Source organism: Schistocerca nitens, chromosome 2 (assembly GCF_023898315.1).
Source record: "Schistocerca nitens isolate TAMUIC-IGC-003100 chromosome 2, iqSchNite1.1, whole genome shotgun sequence".
Lineage (NCBI taxonomy): Eukaryota > Metazoa > Arthropoda > Insecta > Orthoptera > Acrididae > Schistocerca > Schistocerca nitens.
The window spans coordinates 1064152121-1064174149 of record NC_064615.1 but is presented as its reverse complement, the minus strand read 5'-3'; the positions used below and the strand labels follow the sequence as shown (position 1 = coordinate 1064174149).

Genomic DNA, 22029 nt, shown 5'->3' with positions numbered 1-22029 from the left:
CTCTAACTGTTTCAGGACTTGTGTTGTTCCATATAATCCTCATCGCATAAGTCATTTTGGATAGTTTAGAATTTAATGAAGTAATGTGGGAATTCCATTTAAGATTGTCTTGTAAGTAGATGCCAAGGAATTTTGCTTCAGTGACACTGTTAATTCTTTGGTTTTCCATTGACATGTTTGGTTTTAATGGGTTTTTATTTTGTTGTGTATGGAAGTGTAAGACGACTGTTTTTTGAGGGTTTATCAGTAATTTATTCCTCATAAACCACTCTGAGACATTTTCACTTGTGACTTTAGCATTTAAACTTAGAGCCATTTCATTTTCACCTTCAATTAGTATGCTTGTGTCATCTGCAAATAGCACTGGTTCGGAGTGTTGAACGTGTAGGGGGAAGTCGTTTATGAAAATTAGGAAGAGAAAGGGACCTAAAATTGAGCCTTGTGGTACACCATGGGTTAATGTGGAAGGTTTCGATTGATAAGCTTGGAGTTCGTTTTTTCCCATGTGTTTTACTTCTGTTATCTGAGAGCGATTTTCTAGGAAGGATTTCAGCCACTCGTGTGGCAGGCCTCTTACACCATACCACTCTAACTTTCTTAGGAGAATTTCATGGTCTATTAGATCAAATGCTTTTGTTAAATCCAGGAAAATCCCCGAAACATTTTTGTGATTATCCACTGAATTTAAAATACGATTTATGAGGCTAAAAGTGGCTGTTTCAGTACTGCACTGAGGCCTGAAGCCATGCTGACATCCTGAAATCATATTTTTTTTGTTAAAGAAATCAGTTAGTTGTAGCAGAACTAGTTTTTCAATGATTTTTGAAAAACCTGATAGGAGTGACACAGGCCTATAGTTGACCATCTGCTGCCAATCGCCCTTTTTGTAAAGGGGTACAACTTTTGCAGTTTTTAACTGTTGTGGGAAAATACCACTGGATAGTGAAGAATTGAATATATCTAGCAGTGGTGCGAGTATCTGTTCAGCTGATACTTTTATAATATAGTCTGGCACATCGTCGACTCCGGCTGAATATTTATTTTTTAATGACTTTATACTGTTTAACAGTTCTTCCCTACTTATTGGACGGAGGAACATGGATGTATTTGTTACACTATTTCCAGAAATTTCCTGTAATATTTTGTTTGATGTTTTTCCCATTTGTTCCTTCACTAACTCACGAGCAACATTGGTGTAGTAAGAATTGAAGTGGTTAGCAATTAATTTTGGATCAGTGATCTTGCTGCCCGCCTGTGACAATACAATATTTTTGTGTGTTTCCACCTTTCCAGTAAGTCTCTGTACCGTATTCCACATTGTCTTAGCTTTGTTTGACGATTCCATAATAAGTTTGTCATTTTCCCTTAATTTTGCTTCCCTTATTACACGACTCAGAATTAATTTGTATTTTTTGAAGTGGTGAGCAAATTCAGGGCTGCTATCTGTTTTTGATAGTGCAAAAAGTTCCCTTTTTCTTCTACATGATACTTTGATCCCTGATGTAATCCAAGTTTTGGGTTTGCTGGGGCCTTTACAAATTATTTTCTTTTTTGGAAATGCAATTTCGAAACAATGTCTGTAAATTTCCATGAAATTATCCATCTTTTCATCTGTGTTGTAACTGTTGTAGATTTTATTCCACGAGGGGGTACTTAGCATATGTTTGAAGTGCTCAATGTTTTGCGTGCTGAATTTTCTCTTGTAGATAACACTTCCATTCCTAGACAAATCAACACTTCCGCATACGGCAAGTAGCTGTGCATTGTGGTCACTGTAGCCGGTATTAAAGTTTTCTGAGGTGTGCATGTCAGTGTTTACAAAGATCGGATCAATAAGTGTAGCACTAGTTTTTGTTACGTGTGTAGGGGAGTTTATTTTAGTGCACGGGTTATATTCTTGAATAATATTAAGGAATTTTTCTCTTTGGTGGCTGTGTGTTAAGAGGTCAATATTAAAATCGCCACACAGAACTATAGATAATTTAATAGAGCATACAAGGGATTACCACTTGCAAATGTAGTGCTATTTGAATATCGTATCTACTTCCCTTCTCAATTTAGAATCAGATATCCATGTTTCCCAGTCATGGCTCTACTGAAGGATTTGCTTAGTCCTTACATCAGAAAGTGTTCACATCACATTCGGAACTCTGTGAATTTTGTGGGATGTCATAACAATTTTAAGCTTATGGATACGGACACAATGGGAATTTTGACATTCTCTCTCTTTTTACCAAAGTGCCTTTACAAGAGTTGTTAGAATATGTTGGCCAGAAATTTGACATAGAGATGACCAGCCTTTTTAGACATGTATTAACACTGACATAATATTTTTGTGATGGTGGCTACTACAAGTAGACAGAAGAATCTGCCATGTTGCCAGCAACAATTATATGGAACATTTCGAGGAAGAAGTCCTGGAATCAGCCCAATGGAAACCTATCCGTTTCTTCTCATTAATTATAATTAATAATCAATTTTTTTCAAGCAGAGGGAAGTATTCTTGTAGCTTATACGAAGGAACATACAAATTTCCACTTTTTTGCAGGCCAGGACCAAAATATGCCGTTAGCATGTGGATTTATTACATTTGGGTAATACTAACATGGACGTTAATGAGTACTACCCAACAAAACATACTGAATATATGTTCAGGTGGACAGCTCATCATCTTTACATCCAAGAAAGAGAAAAATGCAGATGGTAATATGACTTATTATTATTCTCTATAATTGCTTAATCATGTTCAAAATATTCCCTTTTATGGCCTTCACTTATCCTGTATGTTTCCCTGTCTATCATTCAAGCACAGCTCTCAAAGAATTCATTTAGGGTTATGGTCTGGGACTTAATTCATTTTTTGCATATATAGCCACTACCACTTTCTTTACATTATGCCTGCAGAAATATTATTAACTTTCAACCCTGTAGATTCACCTGTTCAATTTATTCATCTTCCAATTGATGTTTTGTTCTACACGTACTGGTAAGATAAGCTGATCTTACCTGTTCAACAAGCTTCTTATTTTTTTCATGGAAAAGTCAAAATAAATATGATTGTTACCTTCGAGATGTCCATAAAGACAGGTTCTCTCCCACTGATTGTTGCAAATGTGTGTGTAGTTACTAAGCAGTTACGTTGTTCAAATGTGTATCATACCATCTGTTATGTGTTCAGTTGAATGGTGAAAAAAATCACAACAACGTGTGAATTTCCCTTTTTCCTTTGTGACTCCCCGATATCTACATTAACACATTTCACAGAAAATTTCATCCAGCTCTTGTCATGCTGCTCAAAGAGTATCACATTCTGCATCTACCCTGATTCCACTGAATAACTCTTAGTTATCAGTTACATTATCTTAATCACATATGATGTCTTATAAACCTTTGCTCATTTAGTGCCTATCTTATTGCCAGAGTGATCAAACAGCAGTAAAGATAAATTTTATTCGTGAAGAATGGAATGCTAATACATTTCACATAATTGTGGATAAAATATCTCTGAGTTTAATGACATAAAAATATTGTGTGCTTTATTGTCTCAATATCTGTACATCACACATAAAAAATATTGTTGTCTAATCAGAAACATCATAGATGTAGCATACATTTTTGTCTGTAAAGAGATTATATTCATGAATAGTATATTCAAGAATATTATCAAAATAGTTAATGGTAAAACCACAGGTGTATTTCCTGCAGCAAGATATGCTTTTGGTGACAACATCTGGGAACAATGGCATCTGTAATAAATTCAGAGTATCATCAAATTACTTCACTATAAAATTAATGTCTCACTACCTATTCACTAATAAAGAAAAAGTTACACATATGCCTACAACATTTTGAAGATGTATGTGCAAGAGGCAAACAAATAAACTAAATGGAAGAACAAGGTACTTCACATTTCAAATTAACAAATTATTTAATAAAGATGAGAAATTGAAATGTTTATATTAATTTGACGATCCTTGAATTGTGCTCAGTTGTGCCTCTTTGTTGTCACTACTAAAATGTCTCTAATACTGCTACAACATATAAGGTGGTAATACCATCAGTTTTATTACCTCAATGTACTTCAGTTCAGCATCACTGTATTAGACAAGTATGTAGTCCTGAAATAATAAAAAAACGCCACATAAGAAATTTATTACTAGCTACGATACTAAATTTTTAATATTCACAGTCAAATACCAAAAATAAAAACTAGTAAACCATACAGTACAAAGTATGTAATGAAATTAGCTACAAAAATGGCAGAAATGGGAACAACAGGAGTCATGTCACTAAAAACACACAGTACTTGTTCTGTTTCTCTTGTAGTTTCAAAAACCTTGTACAATGATGATTTAGAATATAGCAATAAATTCTCGTATTGAAGTACTGCTGTTGTTGTTGTTGTGGTCTTCAGTCCAGAGACTGGTTTGATGCAGCTCTCCATGCTACTCTATCCTGTGCAAGCTTCTTCATCTCCGAGTACTTACTGCAACCTACATCCTTCTGAATCTGTTTAGTGTATTCATCTCTTGGTCTACCTCTACGATTTTTACCCTCCACACTGCCCTCCAATATTATATTGGTGATCCCTTGATGCGTCAGAATATACCCTACCAACCGATCCCTTCTTCTAGTCAAGTTGTGCCACAAATTTCTCTTCTCTCCAATTCTATTCAATACCTCCTCATTAGTTATGTGATCTACCCATTTAACCTTCAGCATTCTTCTGTAGCACCACATTTCAAAAGCTTCTATTCTCTTCTTGTCTAAACTATTTATCATCCATGTTTCACTTCCATACATGGCTACACTCCATACAAATACTTTCAGAAACGACTTCCTGACACTTACATCTATACTTGATGTTAACAAATTTCTCTTCTTCAGAAACGCTTTCCTTGCCATTGCCAGTCCACATTTTATGTCCTCTATACTTCGACCATCATCAGTTATTTTGCTCCCCAAATAGCAAAACTCCTTTACTACTTTAAGTGTCTCATTTCCTAATCTAATTCCTTCAGCATCACCTGACTTAATTCAACTACATTCCATTATCCTCGTTTTGCTTTTGTTGATATTCATCTTATATCCTCCTTTCAAGACACTATCCATTCCGTTCAACTGCTCTTCCAAGTCCTTTGCTGTCTCTCACAGAATTACAATGCCATCGGCGAACCTCAAAGTTTCTATTACTTCTCCATGGATTGTAATTCCCATTCTTAATTTTTCTTTTGTTTCCTTTAATGCTCACTCAATATACAGATTGAATAACATCAGGGATAGGCTACAACCCTGTCTCACTCCCTTCCCAACCACTGCTTCCCTTTCATGCCCCTCAACTCTTATAGCTGCCATCTGGTTTCTGTACAAATTGTAAATAGCATTTCACTCCTTGTATTTAACCCATGCCACCTTCATAATTTGAAAGATAGTATTCAAGTCAGCATGGTCAAAAGCTTTCTCTAAGTCTACAAATGCTGGAAACATAGGTTTGCCTTTTGTTAATCTATTTTCTAAGATAAGTCGTAGGGTCAGTATTGCCTCACGTGTTCCATTTCTACAGAATCCAAACTGATCTTCCCAGAGGTCGGCTTCTACCAGTTTTACCATTCGTCTGTAAAGAATTCGTGATAGTATTTTGCAGCTGTGGCTTATTAAACTGATAGATCGGTAATTTTCACATCTGTCAACACCTGCTTTCTTTGGGATTGGAATTATTGTCTTCTTCTTGAAGTCTGGGGGTATTTGGCCTGTCTCATACATTTTGCTCACTAGATGGTAGAATTTTGTTAGGCCTGGCTCTCCCAAGGCTGTCAGTAGTTCTAATGGAATGTTGTCTACTCCCGGGACCTTGTTTCGACTCAGATCTTTCAGTGCTCTGTCAAACTCTTCACGCAGTATCGTATCTCCCATTTCATCTTCATCTATATCCTCTTCCATTTCCATAATATTGTCCTTAAGAACATCGCCCTTGTATAGACCCTCTATATACTCCTTCCACCTTTCTGCTTTCCCTTCTTTGCTTAGAATTGGATTTCCATCTGAGCTCTTGATATTCATGCAAGTGGTTCTCTTTTCTCCAAAGGTCTCTTTAATTTTCTGGTAGGCAGTATCTATCTTACCCCTAGTGATATGCACCTCTACATCCATACATTTGTCCTCTGGCCATCCCTGCTTAGCCATTTTGCACTTCCTGTCAATCTCATTTTTGAGACGTTTGTATTCCTTTTTGCCTGCTTCATTTACTGCATTTTTATATTTTCTCCTTTCATCAATTAAATTCAATATCTCTTCTGTTACCCAAGGATTTCTATTAGCCTTTGTCTTTTTACCTACTTGATCCTCTGCTGCCTTCTCTAATTCATCTCTCAAAGCTACCCATTCTTCTTCTACTGTATTTCTTTCCCCCATTCCTGTCAATCATTCCCTAATGCTCACCCTGAAACTCTGTACAACCTCTGGTTTAGTCAGTTTATCCAGGTCCCATCTCCTTAAATTCCCACCTTTTGGCAGTCTCTTCAGTTTTAATCTACAGTTCATAACCAATAGATTGTGGTCAGAGTCCACATCTGCCCCTGGAAATGTCTTACAATTTAAAACCTGGTTCCTAAATCTCTGTCTTACCATTATATAATCTATGTGATACATTTTAGTATCTCCAGGGTTCTTCCATGTATTCAACCTTCTTTCATGATTCTTGAACCAAGTGTTAGCTATGATTAAGTTATGCTCTGTGCAAAATTTTACCAGGCGGCTTCCTCTTTCATTCCTTACTCCCATTCCATATTCACCTACTACGTTTCCTTCTCTACCTTTTCCTACTATCCAATTCCAGTCACCCATGACTATTAAATTTTCATCTCCCTTCACTATCTGAATAATTTCTTTTATCTCATCATACATTTCACCAATCTCTTTGTCATCTGCGAAGCTAGTTGGCATATAAATTTGTACTACTGCAGTAGGCATGGGCTTCGTATCTATCTTGGCCATAATAATGTGTTCAGTATGCTGTTTGTAGTAGCTTACCCACATTCCTATTTTCCTATTCATTATTAAATCTACTCCTGCATTACCCCTATTTGATTTTGTACTTACAACCCTGTATTCACATCACCAGAAGTCTTGTTCCTCCTGCCACCGAACTTCACTAATTCCCACTATATCTAACTTTAAGCTATCCATTTCCCTTTTTAAATTTTCTAACCTACCTGCCTGATTAATGGATCTGTCATTCCATGCTCCGATCCGTAAAAAGCCAGTTTTCTTTCTCCCCCGGAGATCCGAATGGGGGACTATTTTACCTCCAGAATATTTTACCCAAGAGGATACCATCATTATTTAACCATACAGTAAAGCTGCATGCCCTCAGGAAAAATTATGGCTGTAGTTTCTCCTTGCTTTCAGCAGTTCGCAGTACCAGCACAGCAAGGCCGTTTTGGTTAGTGTTACAAGGCCAGATCAGTCAATCATCCAGACTGTTGCCCTTGCAACTACTGAAAAGGCTGCTGCCCCTCTTCAGGAACCACACATTTGTCTGGCCCCTCAACAGATACCCATCCGTTGTGGTTGCACCTGCGGTACGGTTATCTGTATCGCTGAGGCACGCAAGCCTCCCCACCAATGGCAAGGTCCATGGTTCATGGGGGTGAAGGGGGGGGGGGGAATACTGATATTCAAATTATTAGCTAGATCATGTAGTCAATGAAAGGGAAAGCAAAAACAAGCAGTAAAGTAGTAATTCTGGGTAATAAATTCTTGAGTTTACACTAAATAGCAATTAGTTGAGGAAGCAGCATTCTTACCTTTGGTGCTTGCTTGAAGAGGCACTGATTTATTTTGAATGCTGTATCACAAGCATCACTGCCCTCTGTGAACAAATAGTAGTTTTATATATTGATTATATCAGTTCTATAGTTCTCTATGTTAAATATTTTAGTAAAATTGTTTATAATTTATTCATGTTAAATGGACTGTGTCTACTTGCTGCGTTTGTAAAAATGCTGAAAAAGAAAATTTTGATTTGATTTCTGGCATGTCTACGGTCAAAAGATAACCAGTATCACTTCTGTGTAGCCTAATATGTGCATTATTTACTTAAATAACTAATAAAGTTAGATAAAAATTTTCCAGTCCAGCAGGCCATACATCATAATGAACAACTGTGACACATTCCAGTTAAATGCCACTGTGGGACTTGAACTTCCTTTCAAAAGCACTGCACTCCAGGGACATATCCAGCAAGCAGCAGCAGTAGGTAACTGCCTGCCTCCCCCCTTAAAGGTTTGAAATTTACAAACAGAACTTGCATCCTGCCCAGCCACACAAACATCTTACCAGTTTAGCAAAATACTGAAGAAAGCCAGAACATGTAATGAATAATGACTAGTTGCAGGTGTACCTAGGTGCCATTGTTATGAATTCTCAAAACTACTTCACATTTGACCACTATTCTCCTTGAAACTCAAAATTCCAGGTGACTCTGTATGTTAAAAGCTTCCAGTAGCACTATAGCTTCAAATCACATTTTTTTCTCTTGTTATGAGCCAGTATCAAAAACTACTAAAAATGATAATACAGAAATCTTTAAGAAGTACCTGAACATTACTTGCCTGGCAGCAAAATGTTACATACAAATTTTACAGAAATTACACTCGGTCAGTTAAATACCTTGCAGATAGTATCTATTATAAGGTGTCAGTGTTAGTATGTATTTTGAGTTTTATTCTGAATGATGTTGTGCTTTGTTTCCTTCAGTCATTCCCTCCCTTTCCTAAAACACTAAGGTGAAAAACCTCACCACCCCCCCCCCCCCCCAGCTTAGGTGACTGGGTAGCTCTTGCTGCTCTCCCAATTGTGCTTTGCTTGCATGCCTCCGAACTGTCTCAAAGTTGAGAGATATTGAGAGAAACAAGTGACACATTGGAACTTTAGGTCAGACTGTGACATGTACATAGGTGCCACAACTGATAGCAAATTATCTTTGAAATACAGTGTTCCAGGTCAGATCCCAATAAAGAACACAGTTCTCAATTGTGTGAAATTTTCATTATGATCACCAATTTCCAATATAAATGGGCACACTTCAGCGACATAGTGATTACATGAATAATTGAGAATGGGATATAAAATATTTTGGGGCTACAGAAAAACCAGTCAGATGATTCTAACTGTAAAGAAATGGGAACTGCTGATATAAAAAACTTCACAAGCAGTAAATTGCAGTGAGTCAGTAGCTGGGAAGGAGGACTGCAGAAACAGCAGCAGTATTCATAATGATATTCTCAAATAATTATTGTCCACTACTTGTGGTGCAACAATGGAGACTAATTCTTTTGGGTCACTCAGTCATACAGACGAAGCAACAGATTATCAATCAAACAGCTCTTGGTTGAAGAACTCAAAACAAATGTTGCCAGGCAATGTATCAAGGACTGACAATGAAAGTCTCAATGATTATGGTATACACACAACAGTTTGTATTGTAACTGACAGTGGGATAAGGCACTAGGGAGGGTAAAAATGGTCTGAAAGATACCATTTATTGTTGTATACCGCTGTAAATAGAGCTGCACAGACAGTAACCCAACATTACCAATAAGAGTAATAATATGATTGTGGATCAGCAGAAACAACTTCTCTAGTCAGATAAATAACACTTCCTGTTGCCCAATAACAATGGCAGTGTCAGTATACTTCATCTTTCAGAAGACACCTACTTAATTTATGTACCACAAATGTACTCAGACTAATGATAGCATTATTTTCTGTAAATGATTTGAAATTGTTACAGTAGGCTTTACAAAGCTGTCAGCTACATTAATGTTATTGTTTACCACTTGCATTTCTTTATGGCTAATATCTTATCTACTGTAAATGTACTGTAGTTTGTATTGCTTTATTCATCCCATAAATTGTGATTTAGTACATAGTTTGTACAAATGAAATAGCGTAAATCAAGTTTGAAATAGTACGCACAAGTTTATACATATTGTGATCTAGAAAACAACATTCGATACATGCTGAATGTCAGTAATATAATTATAAAAACAGTAAGATGATTGAAACAATAGTGTGGTCAAGAATAGGTGACCCATTACACTATATTTTCTTAGATCTCCACAAACTCAAATACATAATAGAAGGAGTGCTCCAGCAAGTACCCTTTTAGTTTTAATTCAGACTTAAGTAAATTTTGTGATAAAGACAGCCTACGAAATGTTACTCTACTGACATGCAAGTAATGCTTCTGCCATGTATCATGAGTGGAAACCACAAATATGCTTGAAGATATTTTCTTCTTTTGGTGTGCTTGCTTTTATGAAGATTAGTACTTTATAGAATATAAAAAAAAGAAGGGGCAGTATACTAAGACTTTTAAATATTGGTCTACTGGAGTTTCTGTACTTAGCATGTTTTAAAAGTCTAACAATATTTTTTTGTTGCGTAAATATTTTTCTGCTACATATGGAAATCTTCCAAAAGATAATTTCGTACATCAGTAGTGAATGGATACTGTCATGGTACATTCTGACCACTGATGCATGGCTTGTATTTTGTGAGAGGATCCTTACAGCACATATAAGTGTATTTAACTTTTTATTTACATTATTCAGGTGTTCATTTCTGGTTATTCTGGACATGTATGCCTAAAAATTTTGTTGCATTCATAGATGAGACAGTTATTTCCGTCAATTTTAAAAATTGGTTTTGTCAGGTGGAGTTTCTGTGAAATGTGGAAATGGATTGACACTTTTTTCAGAAATTATTATTAGCCTGTTTGTTCTGAACCATTGTGTTAATTTTCTATTATATCAGCAGCTGTTTTTTGTAGGCTGTCTTTATCACATGATATAATTAGGCTATTTGTGTTGTCTGCAAAAAGTACATTTGTTTCTTTAGTAAATTTTTCTGATAGCTCATTAACATAAAGAAGGAAAGTACTGGACCCAAGAACTGACCCATGAGGGACTCCATATCTGATTTTTTTGTGCATTACTATAAAAGTTAGAAATTTTGTGCATTTATATCTTTGTATTTTATTTGAGTAATCTGTTGAGAGGTAAGAGTGGATCCACATGTTGGGTAGGCCTCGTATTCCATATTACTTAGCTTCTGAAACAGGATGTCATGGCCAACTACATCAAAAGCTTTGCTAAGGTCAAGGAAATTGTCGGGACATGTTGTTTATTACTTGTTGCAGTTAGAATTTTAGCTAGGAAGGCAAAAATAGCTGTTTATGTTGATCTGCCAGTTCTGAAGCCATGTTGTGAATCACTCATCATCATTTCTTTATTTTGCAAGGTTTCCTTCAAAAGTGCATAACTGTGCTGTAATTGCTGTGAGGTTCCTTCATTTGCTGTATATTTAGCCTGTGTAATGTCAGAAAGCACCATCTCAAGGCTCACGAATGTCTCCACCTTTTATGCTTCTGAGATTTTATCAGTTGCATGGAGATGTAGGGTAGTATCTACCTCTGATCATGTGCCAACAATGTATGCATTCATTTTGCTTGTTAAAGGCCTTAGGCTGCATTGTCAAGGTCTACCCTTCACATCACATCATTTCATGTGATGCATATCTGGAGAATATATTCATTGTTATCAATGCATCTTGATACTGAACAGATGAAATAAACTACATATGTGAGCTGAAATGTGTCTGACATGATACAGTCATTGCAGTAAGTTTTGTAAACTCTAATACTTCCGTAAAATTATCTTTATCTGTACATTTTAGAAACATGATGAGGTCTTTGTAAGTATGGTACATAAAGATAAAGATGTCAAGCAGCAAGAGTGTAGAGTTTTGCTTGTGTCTACATTGTTGGCAGTGTATTTTTCTGACATACTGTGAGGAGCAAATAATAAAAGTAACTTGATGTATGTACTCACTTTCATCCTTGCAGGCAGTAAGTGCCTTTGATGCAACATCTTTGAGATTATCAGGCAACATTGCAATTGCAGTATCAGCATCAAAGACTCCATCATCTGACATCTGCAACACAGAATTTGCTATTTTATAATTAAAGAATAATTATAGACATATTTGCATTTTAGAGATAATAAAATTATCTTATATTGTTTATTAGTACTTGATTGTTGAGAATATAGTGAGAGAATGTGATAAACTATGAACATTCTCTCTCTCTTTTTCTGTAAGCACTTGTTTAACATGCTTCATATACTTATCCTTTCATGATAAATGTCTTATCATAAAGCATACTCAAATATACAAAAAGTCTCTGAGCAGCATGTCTTTTTGTTTTGTCCCTACGTTAAATGAATATAAGCTGCAAGTACAAACACTTTCCTTGCATTTTTTGTGAGGAACAGTATGTGTTTCTGTTTCCTCCCCACATTAATTATATACAAGCTGCTAATATAGACACCACCCCATACTTTTGTAAATTCATGAAGCTTCTAGACAGACAAGTTTATAGGAAAGTAGATGGCCCTAGAGCAGAATGCAGATTGGATGTAATCTGCCATAAAGATAACTCAAAGGATGAATATAACTGCCACAGAACCACAGAGAAAATATTAAGAAACATAAAATTAATGCAACATGTGATAGTAAAGTAAGTATCATGAAAATATTGTATTATGGTAAAAGCAAAGTTACAGTTTGTAGTGTGTTGTAGAGGACAGTTAAATCATTCACCCACTGTCTTCCTCAGATTCCATCAAGGAGGAGAACCTTTAGGAATGTGGAATGAATCAGTGTATACATTAATAAAAAACAAAGACATGACAGAAACTTAATCTATATACAGTACCATATTAACAATAAACTATGACTATACTGCTCAATGCTTTTCACACTTATGCTAGTTAAATATAACTGAGTAAACCAGTAAGAAACTGCTACTTGGAGAGAAACTTATTTCCTCCTCTATTTTGTTTTATAGCTGGTGTTTATCTGGTATTAGTAGATTAATGTTTACTTGATTACAATTTTATTTTTCAAAGAAATATTTTTTACATCTATAAATACTGAGACTTGGTTATAGCACATTATTACACGTCATATAACTTTATAACAACGTCAGCTACTGACAGAGCTTTTCAGTTATGGTATATCAGATTTATTGTCCACAAATCTTACATATCAATTAAGTAAATACACATCTATAAAAAATTAAACATTAATATGAAACTAAGAACAAATATTGTTATAGTGGATATCCTAGTGTGGAAACAAAACACAGAAATTAAATCAGCAACCACTTAATTAGAGTTATCACAACTGAAAGAGTATTCTTTCTTTCTGTGTGTGTGTGTGTGTGTGTGTGTGTGTGTGTGTGTGTGTGTGTGTGTGTGTGTGTGTGTGTGTGTTTAATTATTGTACTGAAAGTTGAAGAAGGAGTGGAAATTTGAAAGTTAGTTATGTTATTTGATCTCAAAGTTTGACTATGTATCACCAACAAGTCATTTGCTGGTGAGTGATTAATTGTCCTTATTACTGTATACAGGATGTTCAAAAATAGATGTCAAGTATTCCTACAGAAGAAGGTAGTACTGATCAAAACTAGAAGAAAAGTTCCAAAAATGATATTTGCAGGTACACCTGTTGAGACATGGACCAATCTGTCCTCTCATTCCAATCTGTGTGTTAAGTAGAAGTAGATATGATATGGAATGCTGTGTGTGGTTACTATATGTCCTGACAAAATCTTCAGCCATTCATCACAGTGAATAAAACACTCTTTCAAATGCACTTATCTCCATTCAAATTGTGCCACATTCGTTTGTCAAACTCTCCTGTAACAGCTGCACAGAGTCAGTGGCTTAGGCATATACCAATACTTTTATATGTTTCTTTAGCCAGAAATTCAATGGGTGAAAGTTTGTGGTGAGGTACTTTTGCATTATCCAGAGAAAATGAGGTGGTACCCCTTAGTGCATAAGCAACAGTTGTAGTCTTCCTGCATGGGTAAATTCACCAATAGTGCTGATAATCCAATGCATAGAAACCAGTAATACACAGCACTTGTTAATGTGTTTGGTAAAGTGTATTGCCCTACTAGTCAGTCACCGACAATTCCTGTCCATACATTCAAACTGAAGCAATCCTGATGACACACCTCACCTCCATGATTGCTTGAGGATTTGCGGACTGTAATAATTTACTTTTTGCAATGAACTGCAACAGTAGGATGTCTGTACCACCAAATACTAGATATTACTTGTCACAAGTGAAATGGCCCATATCTCATCAGGATTACATTTCCAGACCTATCGTTATGAAACTTTTCTTCTAGATTTGACCAATACTACCTCCTTTAGGTATATATTAAAAAGTAGGCCTAATACTTCGTACTTACCTAGGCACAAGCATATAATTAAAAAATTATAACTGATAGGCACAATTTAAGACTGAGAAGACGTTTCACATGATGCCATGATCTAACACTTCAAAAGATTTTAGACTGAAATGTATGATATTTGGATTAGTTGCAGTTTGCCCATTTATGCATTTTCAACTAAGATATCATACTGGAAGAGACAGAAAATGCTTTTACTAGACCTCTATGAAAGTCATCACTTCTTCTGGCTACTGCTGATGTCATCATTACTATTAAGGAAATTGTTCCATGAGACTGATCATTAATCACTAAAGTAACCCACTGTTTTTAGAATAATATATGTAAGTATTTGAAAAATGTTCATAATATAAAAAGAATTTTTGAATTTTATTTTTACTTACACACGTCATTTGGACGAATATGCACTTCATGTAGCACTGGAACAAAATGTACATTTTTAATAAATTTACTGTACAAAAACAAATGGTCTTAGACATCTACTGTTCAGAAAACTAAAAAATTTCATTTTTCAGCTTTCCTGTTTAATGCAGAGATATGATTTAACTGACACAGATTTCAAAACAAATAAAAACAAGCTGTGTACATCTATACCACTGTGATGAACATGGCACAGTGTATTTGCATTCTACCATGATTTAGAACGTTTTCCCTCCCTCCACCTGTGTATGGAGTGTAGAAAAAACAACCCTCAGGAGTACCATTATTCACCATATAATGTAATCAACCTAGTTTTGTGCCTCTTCAATATCCTGAATGTTCAACTACACAAATTTTCATTCTATGGTTATTTGAATCATAAACAGTTATTAAGTAAATGAATGCAACACAACTGAGTTCACATTTTCATTCTCTTCTTATTTATTGATACTAGGCAAACAATAATCAGCCTTCTTGCAGTGCATTAATACAGATTTTGCAAATGCACATTAGTAAGTTACATTCACTCTAAATAGTCTCACACAATTCCACAAGAGGCAAATGACACTGAATGAAACAGCTTTTACTGACTGAATTCACACCAAAGATTGATTAATAGCATAATGATGTCATAGATCAACATTGTTTACAACTGATTGAATACTCACTTCCAACTGACTATGGCTTTCTATGTATGCCTATGTAAGGATGCAAAAAGTATAAAAATGACCAAATATTGACAGCCTAAGCTATTACAATTTAGATATTAACACAGAAGGCAGAAAAGGTAAAACATAAATAAAAATAGTTGGTCAAGTTGTCTTTATTAGCTATAAGCTGCATAACTAGAAACTTGCAAAATTGTAGGTATTATTGTATGACATCTTAATGAGCAGTGGCCCACCAAGAAATTTCTAGGAAGTTAATTACTATAATTTGAATATTTTATAAACTAAGGTGTTGTTTTATGAAAGGTATACATTTTTGGAAACAGAAAAATTGGGGCTGAAAAACTATAACACTGGATTTTGGAAAGGATTACATGTTAATATTTGAATATTCCAGAATGTTACAGCTGTAAATATAAATAACTTTTGCTTGCGTGCCTCAGCGATACAGATGGCCGTAACGTAAATGCAACCACAACGGAGGGATATCTGTTGAGAGCCCAGACAAACATGTGGTTCCTGAAGAGGGGCAGCAGCCTTTTCAGTAGTTGCAGGGGCAACAGTCTCGATGACTGACTTATCTGGCTTTGTAACACTAACCAAAACGGCCTTGCTATGCTGGTACTGCGAACGGCTGAAAGCAAGGGCAAACTACAGCCGTAATTTTTCCCGAGGGCATGCAGCTTTACTGTATGGTTAAATGATGAATGCGTCCTCCTGGGTAAAATATTCTGGAGGTAAAATAGTCCCCCATTCGGATCTTCGGGTGGGGACTGCTCAGGAGGGCATCGTTATCAGGGGAAACAAAACTGGTGTTCTACGGATCGGAGCATGGAATGTCAGATCACTGAATCGGGCAGGTACGCTAGAAAATTTTAAAAGGGAAATGGATAGCTTAAAGTTAGATATAGTGGGAATTAGTGAAGTTCGGTGGCATGAGGAACAAGACTTTTGGTCAGGTGAATACAGGTTTATAAATACAAAATCAACTAGGGGTAATGCAGGAGTAGGTTTAATTATGAATAACAAAATAGGAGTGCAGGTAAGCTACTACAAACAGCATGGTGAACTCATTATTGTGGCCAAGATGGACATGAAGCCGATGCTTACTACAGTAGTACAAGTTTATATGCCAACTAGCTCTGCAGATGATGAAGAAATTGATGAAATGTATGTTGGCATAAAAGAAATTATTCAGGTAGTGGAGGGAGATGAAAATTTAATAGTCATGGGTGACTGGAATTCGAGAGTAGGAAAACGGAGAGAAGGAAACATATTAGGTGAATATGGATTGGGGGTAAGAAATGAAAGAGGAAGCCGCCTGGTAAAATTTTGCACAGAGCATAAATTAATCATAGCTAACACTTGGTTCAAGAATCATGAAAGAAGGTTGAATACATGGAAGAACCCTGGAGATACTAAAATGTATCACATAGATTATATAATGGTAAGACAGAGATTTAGGAACCAGGTTTTAAATTGTAAGACATTTCCAGGGGCAGATGTGGACTCTGACCACAATCTATTGGTTATGAACTGTAGATTAAAACTGAAGAAACTGCAAAAAGGTGGGAATTTAAGGAGATGGGACCTTGATAAACTGACTAAACCAGAGGTTGTACAGAGTTTGAGGGAGAGCATAAGGGAACAATTGACAGGAATGGGGGAAAGAAATACAGTAGAAGAAGAATGGGTAGCTCTGAGGGATGAAATAGTGAAGGCAGCAGACGATCAAGTAGGTAAAAAGACGAGGGCAGTAAAAATCCTCGGGTAACAGAAGAAATATTGAATTTAATTGATGAAAGGAGAAAATATAAAAATGCAGTAAATGAAGCAAGCAAAAAGGAATACAAATGTCTCAAAAATGAGATCGACAGGAAGTGCAAAATGGCTAAGCAGGTATGGCCAGAGGACAAATGTAAGGATGTAGAGGCTTATCTCACTAGGGGTAAGATAGATACAGCCTACAGGAAAATTAAAGAGACCTTTGCAGAAAAGAGAACCACTTGTATGAATATCAAGAGCTCAGATGGAAACCCAGTGCTAAGCAAAGAAGGGAAAGCAGAAAGGTGGAAGGAGTATATAGAGGGTCTATACAAGGGCAATGTACTTGAGGACAATATTATGGAAATGGAAGAGGATATAGATGAAGATGAAATGGGAGATACGATATTGTGTGAAGAGTTCGACAGAGCACTGAAAGACCTGAGTTGAAACAAGGCCCCGGGAGTAGACAACATTCCATTAAAACTACTCACGGCCTTGGGAGAGCCAGTCATGACGAAGTTCTACCATCTGGTGAGCAAGATGTATGAGACAGGTGAAATACCTGCAGACTTCAAGAAGAATATAATAATTCCAATCCCAAAGACAGCAGGTGTTGACAGATGTGAAAATTACCGAACTATCAGTTTAATAAGTCACAGCTGCAAAATACTAACGCGAATTCTTTACAGACGAATGGAAAATCTGGTAGAAGCCGACCTCGGGGAAGATCAGATTGGATTCTGTAGAAATGTTGGAACACGTGAGGCAATACTGACCTTACGCCTTATCTTAGAAGAAAGATTAAGGAAAGGCAAACCTACGTTTCTAGCATTTGTAGACTTAGAGAAAGCTTTTGACAATGTTGACTGGAATACTCTCTTTCAAATTCTAAAGGTGGCAGGGGTAAAATACAGGGATTGAAAGGCTATTTACAATTTGTACAGACACCAGATGGCAGTTATAAGAGTCGAGGGGCATGAAAGGGAAGCAGTGGTTGGGAAGGGAGTGAGACAGGGTTGTAGCCTCTCCCCGATGTTATTCAATCTGTATATTGAGCAAGCAGTAAAGGACACAAAAGAAAAATTCGGAGTAGGTATTAGAATCCATGGAGAAGAAATAAAAACTTTGAGGTTCGCTGATGATATTGTAATTCTGTCGGAGGCAGCAAAGGATTTGCAAGAGCAGTTGAACGGAATGGACAGTGTCTTGAAAGGAGGATATACGATGAACATCAACAAGAAGCAAAACGAGGATAACGGAATGTAGTCGAATTAAGTTGGGTGATGCTGAGGACATTAGATTAGGAAATGAGACACTTAAAGTAGTAAAGGAGTTTTGCTATTTGGGGAGCAAAATAACTGATGATGGTCAAAGTAGAGAGGATATAAAAAGTAGACTGGCAATGGCAAGGAAAGCGTTTCTGAAGAACAGAAATTTGTTAACATCGAGTATAGATTTAAGTGTCAGGAAGTCGTTTCTGAAAGTATTTGTATGGAGTGTAGTCATGTATGGAAGTGAAACAGGGACAATAAATAGTTTGGAAAAGAAGAGAATAGAAGCTTTCAAAATGTGGTGCTACAGAAGAATGCTGAAGATTAGATGGGTAGATCACATAACTAATGAGGAGGTATTGAACAGAATTGGGGAGAAGAGGAGTTTGTGGCACAACTTGACACGAAGAAGGGACCGGTTGGTAGGGCATGTTCGGAGGCATCAAGGAATCACAAATGTAGCATTGGAGGGCAGCGTGGAGGGTAAAAACCATAGTGGGAGACGAAGAGATGAATACACTAAGTAGATTCAGAAGGATGTAGGTTGCAGTAAGTACTGGGAGTTGAAGAAGCTTGCACAGGATAGAGTAGCATGGAGAGCTGCATCAAACCAATCTCAGGACTGAAGACCACAACAACAAACAACAACTTTTGAAATCTTGAGTTTCTGGAAAAGTAAAATATTTGTTAGGAAATGGAATAAGTTATATCAATCTTAAAATAAAAAGTTATTAGTGGGCTCATAACTTTAAAATTGTAAATATTCCCTTTAATGAACTGCTTCCATATTAATTAAATACACCTTTATTGTCAGTAATCAGAAAACTTTCCTGTGAATAATAAAGTTTAATGAAACACAGAATGAAAAAGAATTTAGCAATTTAAGGTACTCATAGAATATGCATTATATATATAATAGAAAACAGCAAAAATGTTTATTTGAGGAATAGAATTGTACCAAATTGAGCTCTTCAACCTTGCTACATCTCAAATACATATCTGAACTGTTAACAGTCAACAGATCCAACCCTTTTGCCTTTGCTTCCCCCAACACAAAACACAGAAGTCTTCGCTACAGCTGCAGTGTGTCACACTAGCTCAGTTTCAATATTCTTTAGAGACTGCATCCAAAACCTGTAAGTAAGAGGGTCAAATGTAGTACAGTGAGTTCTCACTGACTTCTCTTAGTCCAGTGATAGTCCTGTACCTCCTGGAGAGGAGACAGTTTTCATGGGAGAAGACAGTATGTGAGGTACCTTTAGTATCTCTGCTACATGGATCTCAATAGTTCACCCAGCACACCCACTTGCAGCAACTTACAATGATTTAAGAGCTGTCTGGGTGATTTCCAGTTGCTTACAAACAGCTACTAACTCTTCCCGCATCCAAGAGCAGAATTCACAGTGGTTCTTGCATGCTGACTAGTTCAATGTATAATTTTAAACAGTTAAGAACTAAGGCCTAACTTAAAATGAGCCTTGCTATTTTTTTATTTCAGAATTGACAGATCTCTGTAGATCTGACGCTACACTGTCCAAGAAACTGATTTGTTTTATAACAAGAGAAAATTCAGGCATAAAATTTACTGACTCTCTGAAATGGTTCATGAGTTTGGGTATGGAAGTAAACTCCCTAACAGGCATCATAAGAAATACATACAAAGCAGAATTTTATATGATAAACAGACCATATACTCTAGCGTTGAAGGGATAAACTAGCTAAGACATGACGTGACAGGTTATAATACTTGCAGACACAATAATACAACACAGCAGTTGACTTCATATGGGTTATATTTTCATTGTAGCCTTGAATTATTGAACACATTCTTAGAAATAAAACTAGTCCATGTACATAAAAAGCTGGAAATACTGCAGAAATCATCGCAACACTACTGCAAAAATTTAGAAAAAAACAAATGTAGCTTGCAACTGACAATATATATACATCAAAAAAAGTTTTGCATCACCTCGGTTCTGAGAATTCCGGAACCTGTACATAACATTGGAATAGAGATCAACATAAACATCGTTTCCGCTCTTTTTATTGCTCATGAAAACCACACATTGCATGTTGTACCACCATGCAGCGAGACCTTCAGAGGTGGTGGTCCAGGTTGCTGTACACACCGGTACCTCTAATACCCAGTAGCACATCCTCTTGCATTGATGCATGCCTGCACTCATCATGGCATACTATCCACAAGTTCATCAAGGCACTGATGGTCCAGATTGTCCCACTCCTCAATGGTGATTCGGCGTAGATCCCTCAGAGTGGTTGGTGGGTCATATCATCCATAAACAGCCTTTTTCAATCTATCCCAGGCATGTTCGATAGGGTTCATGTCTGGAGAACATGCTGGCCACTCTAGTTGAGAGATGTTGTTATCCTGAAGGGAGTCATTCACAAGATGTACACAATGAGGGCACAAATTGTCGTCCATGAAGACAAATGCCTCGCCAATATGATGCTGATATGGTTGCACTATCGGTTGGAGGATGGCGTTCATGTATCATGCAGTCATTACTGCGCCTTCCATGACCACCAGCGGCATATGTCAGCCCCACATAATGCCACCCCAAAACAGCAGAGAACCTCCACCTTGCTGCACTTACTGGACAGTGTGTCTAAGGCATTCAGCCTGACTGGGTTGCCTCCAAACACTTCTCTGACCATTGTCTGGTTGAAGGCATATGCAACACTCATCGGTGAAGAGAACATGATGCCAATCCTGAGCGGTCCATTCGGCATGTTGTTCGGCCTTTCTGTACCAAGCTGCATGGTGTCATAGTTGCAAAGATGGACTTCACCATGGACGTCGGGAGTGGAGTTGCACATCATGCAGCCTATTACACACAGTTAGAGTCGTAACAAGATGTCCTGTGGCTGCACACAAATCATTATTCAACATGGTGGCAATGCTGTCAGGGTTCCTCTGAGTCATAATCCGTAGGTAGTGGTCATCCACTGCAGTAGCAGTCCTTGGGCAGCCTGAGCGAGGCATGTCATTGACAGTTCTTGGCTCTGTCTCCTCCATGTCCGAACAACATTGCTGTGGTTAACTCCGTGTCACATGGGCACTTCCCTTGTTGAGAGCCCTTCCTGGTACAAAGTAACAATGTGGACACAATCGAACTTCGGTATTGACCATCTAGGTATGGTTGAACTACAGACAACACAAGCCATGTACCTCGTTCCTGGTGGAATGACTGGAACTGATTGGCTGTCAGAACCTCTTCGTCTAATAGGTGCTGCTCATGCTTGATTGTTTACATCTTTGGGCAGGTTTAGCGAAATCTCTGAACAGTCAAAGAGACTTTCTCTGAGATACAATATCCACAGTCAATGTATATCTTCAGGAGTTCTGGGAACTGGGGTGATGTAAAACTTTTTTTGATGTGTGTGTAATACGAATTTGATGGTAGTCATACATGTTTGAAAATATATAATTTATCATAACATGCATAAGGTTTGACAGAATCAATGAAAGATAATGGGGAAATGATGCAAAAATATAAGAATCTAGAAATTGGAAGCAAATTAAACTGACACACTTGTAAAATGCTCTGGCTTTTAT

The 22029-nt window shown here is 36.8% G+C and overlaps 1 protein-coding gene across 1 annotated transcript in view; it reads right to left on the bottom strand.

The window, feature by feature from the left end:
• Positions 1-3509: 3509 nt before the first annotated feature.
• Positions 3510-22029, bottom strand: part of LOC126237438 (general odorant-binding protein 83a-like) — a 42328-nt gene continuing 23808 nt past the window's right edge. The window contains exons 4-8 of the mRNA XM_049947554.1: positions 14710-14745; positions 11895-11997; positions 7806-7870; positions 4071-4118; positions 3510-3746 (exon numbers count right to left, since the gene is read on the bottom strand). Of these exons, the coding sequence (XP_049803511.1) occupies positions 4101-4118; positions 7806-7870; positions 11895-11997; positions 14710-14745 (222 nt within the window). The 3' untranslated portion in view covers positions 3510-3746; positions 4071-4100. The remainder of the gene's footprint in view (positions 3747-4070; positions 4119-7805; positions 7871-11894; positions 11998-14709; positions 14746-22029) is intronic.